The sequence below is a fragment of the Buceros rhinoceros genome, unplaced genomic scaffold (assembly GCF_000710305.1).
Source record: "Buceros rhinoceros silvestris isolate BGI_N320 unplaced genomic scaffold, ASM71030v1 scaffold19245, whole genome shotgun sequence".
NCBI lineage: Eukaryota > Metazoa > Chordata > Aves > Bucerotiformes > Bucerotidae > Buceros > Buceros rhinoceros.
The window spans coordinates 12,712-18,763 of NW_010414916.1; the positions used below are offsets into that span (position 1 = coordinate 12,712).

General features: G+C 38.9%; 1 protein-coding gene across 1 annotated transcript in view; it reads left to right on the forward strand.

Annotated features, from left to right (window-relative positions):
- The window catches only part of FRY (furry homolog (Drosophila)), a gene marked incomplete at its 5' end in the record, with an annotated part of 83,413 nt that overhangs the window by 12,648 nt on the left and 64,713 nt on the right, over nucleotides 1–6,052 (forward strand). The window contains 2 exons of the mRNA XM_010137254.1: nucleotides 862–1,118; nucleotides 2,988–3,134. Of these exons, the coding sequence (XP_010135556.1) occupies nucleotides 862–1,118; nucleotides 2,988–3,134 (404 nt within the window). The remainder of the gene's footprint in view (nucleotides 1–861; nucleotides 1,119–2,987; nucleotides 3,135–6,052) is intronic.

Consider the following 6,052-nt stretch of genomic DNA (forward strand, 5'->3'; position numbering starts at 1 on the left):
GAAATTCTGAAGCAAATGTTGTGCAGTATTACTGTTGCCATCTATTCATGTTGCTGTAGTGGATATGTCATTTAATACAACTCAGTTACACAGTCCAAATCAGAGCCCCTTTCTATACATAAGGAGAGAGAACAGTATATGTCTTGATTTTTAAAAAACCAGGCAGCAAAGAAAGAAAGGGAGTGTTAACTGTACTGATTTTACAGAAGAATTCTTGTAAAGAGAGCTAATGTGGTTCACCCTGGCAGGAAGCCTCTCACAGTTTTTCTTATCCCAGATTTTCCAAATCCCTTTCCGGTTCTTTTTTTATAAACTGTATAAAGTGCTGAATACAGGTACTCCTGGCCTGGCAGCCAACTATGAATTTTATAGGCCTCCCCACAGGAAATAAGACTCCTAATATATGTAAGGTGTTTTTGTAAACTCTGTGTAATAAGTGCCTTAAGATTAGAACTGCATTTTAGATATGTGGAGGCTGATGGGGCACTCATAATTCTGCAGCATTTTTATATGTTTATTGTAATTCTCTAAAAGCTCTTGAAATTCTAGAATAACTGCCTGTAACTTAATTATCCTTTTTCCTCTTTACTGACGTCCATTTCACTTGATACATAATATGGCACAGCAACAAAGGGTCACTATGTTAGTTATTTTAGATAGAAAACCTGACCAATTGCTTGCTATTATTGAACATTAAATTAATGTTTCTTTTCAGGAAGCTCAAGTACATGCTTTTGTGTGCTTGTGGTTTGCAAGGTAAAAACCATCAGGTGGTCTCACACACATCAGAACTCTGATTTAAACTGTATTTTCAGGTTCCTTCGTAAATCAACATGTTGTTTTCTGCTTTTACTATTTTAGAGGTAAGCCAGCGATTTCCAACAACACATCCAAATGGAAGACAGATCATGCTTACCTATCTTCTACCATGGCTTCATAATATTGAACTTGTAGACAACAGACTGCTCCTCCCTGGTTCAAGCCCTACCACTCCAGAAGATGAGCTGAAGGACAAAGATGGGGAAATAGCGGTCACAAGTGGACTAAAAGGCAATGGCTGGGGCTCTCCTGAGGCCACCTCACTGGTTCTTAATAATCTCATGTATATGACAGCCAAGGTAAAAAAACAAAACAAACGAAAAATCCAACCTAGAAAACAATTTCTGTTTCTTATGTATCTTAAGCAAAAGATACTTAGGTTTCTTCCCTCTGACCCAGAAATTTTGCACTGGAACAGTCTGTTCTAATCAGGCACAACCTTCTTATTGAAGTTCCTTCACTTTTTCTTTTAAGACAGTGCTAAAACTGTTTTCTTTCAAAACATCAACAAAGGGGTATTTTACCCCTTTAAAAAAACCAAAAAACAAAAACATCTTGTCAACTTGACAATGGTGAGATCAGTTGTAGAGGAACTAAGTTTGGTTCCCTCCCGTGTCACTTCCCAGGTCGATGTCTAAGGCAGCAGATGAAAGTTTATCTGAGGGTGAGAATGAGCACCTGCAATTTGTCCTTCTGAAGCTCTTGCACCTTACATGGAACAATATTCTTTGAGAGAGAGAAAAGGGAAAAAATGAATATCAATTTCTAAGGTGCTAGTTAAAACACTCTTTTGTAAAAGGGAAAGTATTTTAAATCCCAGGTTCTGATAAAGAACCAGGGATTCTTTTTTTCCAATTACTTTTTTATGTAAAGTGGCTAAGCAGCTGGTGGGGAACATACTGGGAATACATCTTTTCCCTCTCTTTGCTGAGTTGCAGACTTGCTATATTAGTGTGCCATGCCTGCTCTGGCACTGCTTTTGCCATTCAATACATATTTCTAAAGTGCTAAATACATAAACTCCAGGACGTAATGCCTGATACCTGTGTGATACGGGATGGAGTGGTTCCCATTTCCTAACCTTCTCAGGGTTAATCATTTCTTGAGCAGAATGTCCGTATCCATACCACGTAGCCATTGATTCTGGATCTTGCCTCATGTTGAGGCCCTGTAAATAAAAGATAATTATTAATTTCTGTGCATGTTGTCATATGAACATGTCTGAAGTAATGTGGGGGCTGTGCTTCAGCCCACCAGAATATTTTTTGATGCTTGTTGCATATCCAAGGCATGATACTGGCTTGTAAATTGTCTGATGGTACAGAGTCTCTAGGTTATTGTTAGAGGAATTTTATGGGTTAAAACCAGATGTGATGCAGTCTCACAAAAAAACCCACAAACAACGTTTCTGTTCGAATGAAAAGGTATCCTTTCTTCAAAGCATATCGATTGACCGTGTATGTGGTAAAGAGACTGGCACCTGTGTGGATGTAGCTAATGTGTATTAAATCACTTTTGGTGGACCGGCATGGCCTGGAGGTTGACACTACTCTCCTAGCAGAATGTCAGTCTGTGCAGTGGTTCAGACAGTCTTGTCGAATTGTGAGCCGAAGACTTTACATAGGAAACAGAGCAGCTTCAATCCTGTGTGTATGCACTAACCGCTTAATTGACTGGACAAAAGGAAGTCATTCCTATAACTGCATCTTACAGAAGAAAGCAAAAGCTGCTGGTTTCCAGTGTTTTCACAAAGGACTGTCTAATGCTTCATTCTGCTAAGATATACTCAGGAGAGAGGTGCCAGATTGTTCACTACTGTGAAGGCTTGAAGCACTTAGGTACAGGCACACAGAAACAGAACTTCAGTTGCTTGAACAACTGTAAAGATGAAACATAATAAACTCTTTGATTTTAGGATCACCTTCTGAATTTACATTCCTGAAAGACTTTGTGTGTGTGTGTGATTTAAGTCCTTCTGTGGATCTGAACCTAAATACTTCTAAATAAAATCAATGCTCTGAAGTCTGTCAGGTAGCTTTGAAAATACTGTTTTGTCACTTTTTGTAGCATTTTACTCTTGTTTTTGCATAAGAAAATGTTCTACGAGAGCATGCCTTAGTTGGGAGGTCTGCACATTTCAAGAAATGTATGCCTATGATCCTTTGCAGTATGGAGATGAAATTCCTGGACCAGAGATGGAAAATGTCTGGAATGCTTTGGCCAACAATGAAAAATGGAGTAACAACCTAAGGATAACACTGCAGTTTCTCATTAGTTTGTGTGGTGTGAGCAGTGATACCATCCTTTTACCTTATGTAAGTGTGTGTACTTTCTTTTGTTATGGGTTGCACAAGTTTTGATAAAGAAAACAGCTATCACCTGCAGAAAATTAATTTGTTTCAAAAATAAGAAGTACCAACATATTCCCTAGCACACTGTACAAAATTAAATTGTGGGTGTAAATGAGCCAAGAAACTTAAATTCAGGAAAGGAATTCAGCAGTGGGAATCTCAGTCTCTACCAGTGGAGCACACCTCATTTCAAACAAGAGCTGGGCTTCTCTCAACCTAAGAGCAACTTTGCATGTCTGTGTAAGGGGCCAGTAACAGGGACTAGCCATAAATTGCCAGAATGAATTATTATTAGAAATATTTTCATGTCAGAATTGCATAAAAATATGCCATTTATATATATATATATAAAGCTTTGTTAAACAGGCAGAATGGCTGCTCTGAGGTTAAATAACTTAGATGAAGAATGAAGATAAGTAAAAATACTAAATGCTTATAATTTTTCTCACTAATAGATTAATTCACAAAGCTATTAGTTAAATTTTGGAAGTCCTTTAAACGGTGGATGTTACATCATGAATGGGACATAACTTGCTATGATTCTACTAGTTTGTTCGTTGTAAAGGTTTTGGTGTTCCTTCAGAAAAGCGTGTAGTTTTAATAAGGCACAACATTCTCTTCTCCTTTATTAGGCACAGAAAGTGGGACATCTCAAGAGACAGAAGAGAGCTAACCTTTACAAGCTCCTTACCATATCAACTTTTGCCTTTGCATGGCTGTCATGAATTATGTAACTGTTCCTGCAAAGTGCATGTCAAACTGCAGGATATTGTTATTATTCAAGTTAAAATAAAATCAGGGCTGTCTGAGAAAAGCGAGATAGTCCCATTCCCATGTTTCTCATTGCTCAGTTGCTGGGATAAGCAGAATCTAAATTTAGTAAATTTTCCAGCAGAATTATAATATGCTGTTTATTAGTCTCTTTCTATTGATTTCCCTGAAATAAATTTGAAATTAGTATTAATGTAATTAAACTTACCTAAAAAGATGCATAAACATAGCTCGTCTACAGTTGCTGAAATAATACTTTGCTTGAAGTGTTTATGATAACTGCTGTTTATAATAAAGGAAATATAGAAGACATCTATCAAGTTTTCAAGACCTTGGTTTTGTACCATAGACATCCTGCTGGTTTCCTTTTATTTACAGGGTTTACTGTTTTATATTCTCAAATCAGTGCATATATACTTGCAAAGTCAGTGTTGCCTCAAAAGAGGAAAGATTTGAAAGTGGAATTGCTGTAAGAGCTGAAGATTTGTAGAAGACGACAAAGGGGGTGATCCCAAATATCTTGAGGATAATGAAGATCTTTCCATCAACTGTGACAGTGACAGAGACTCTACATTCATTGTTGACTGTGCTTTGAGCAGGAAGTTAGATGAGAAACCTCCCCGAATCTTTTTAACCTGACTCATCCTACTATCTATGACGGACTTGGGATCAGGCCCAAAGGTATCCACCATCAAGAGAAGCAGTGGAAATCTCAGAGATGAGAGACAAAATGAGGGCTGTTGTATTCCTAACAGGTCACAAAATGAATAGGGACAATTTTCTAAGAGGAAGGAATAGTCCTGTGCTGTGTATGTCTTACTCCTAAATCTGCAGCTGACTGGAAATGTCCAATAACCCTGTCGTCTCTTGCCCAGGAGCCCCTCACATACCTCACACCCCCCTCCCGATACTTGCCAACCCAGAGCTTTCAACACATTCTTTTTCCAAAACTGTTCCCGTCAGACAGCTCTGAGCAGCCTACCTCAAACCCACTTCCTACCCATAGCACTTCTGCTTCAAATTCTTTCTAAAACCCCTGGCCTCAAAGCCTTGGCTCTCACAGTCTTGTCCTCCTCCTGGACAATACAGACTTCTTATTCCAGAAAGAGAGCTGGTTTGGTTTGCCATCTCCCATTTCAGCTGCTCAACATCTCCTCTTCTGCCCGCGGGACTTCTCTGCTCTCCCTCACAGGCTTCCAGTGACTGTTAACAAGACCATCCAGGCTTCGTTGGTGGCCGCAGCTGGCAAGGTTCCTGTGTTTTCTGCCACCCTGTTAGTCTTTGTTTTGTAATGTTGAGTTGAAAGTCTGATTCTCAGATTTTGCAAAATCTGAAAAAGTTTTCAACTTTTGTAGAAAGCATGACTGCGCTTATGAGTCACCCCTTAAGTGGTAGCTTTGTCTGGAGCAGGAAAATACGTGGAGCTTATCACAGGCATCTGCTCAGTGTTTTGATAATGCCCTAGAGTTTACAGATAAGAAATCACACATAACTGTTAACTACACAAGACTACTGATACCATAAACAGGTATCATTCGTTATCATGTACATAACACATACACATTAGCAAATAAAGATAAAGTGAACAGCTTATCAGCATTGTTCCAGCTCACCTGGGCTGAAAAAAAGACCAAGATTGCCAGTTTACCCATCTCTTCTGTGGGCCCTCTGTGCCCCGAGGCAGTCACCAGCTGCTTCCTGCCTTCAGCCATCTGTTCTGCTTGTGGGGGTCCAAGCCAAAAGCATGCCTGACTTGCATATTTTAATTTTTTTTCAATAAATCCTTGCTTTGTCTCTTATTTTTCCTTTAAACATTTTTTCCCAGTGCAAATTGCTGAGCTGTCCTTTCTTTCAGATATATACTGAAAGATTTCTTTGAATATTTACAGTTCAGAAACCTCTTCAGCAAAGACTTAGTGTAGGGCACATGACCCCTTCTGGGGTGAAAGAAGCTGAAAGTGGCACTGTGAGCCAAACACAAAGCCTTGGAAAGGACATGGATTTCTATCCGGAAAGTCCCAGGAAAAATTTTAGCAAGTAGAGTAAAAGAGATTTTTAATATGTACATGTTCTCTAGTTTAAGCAAAAGAAAGGTAGAGAAAAAAAGAGGG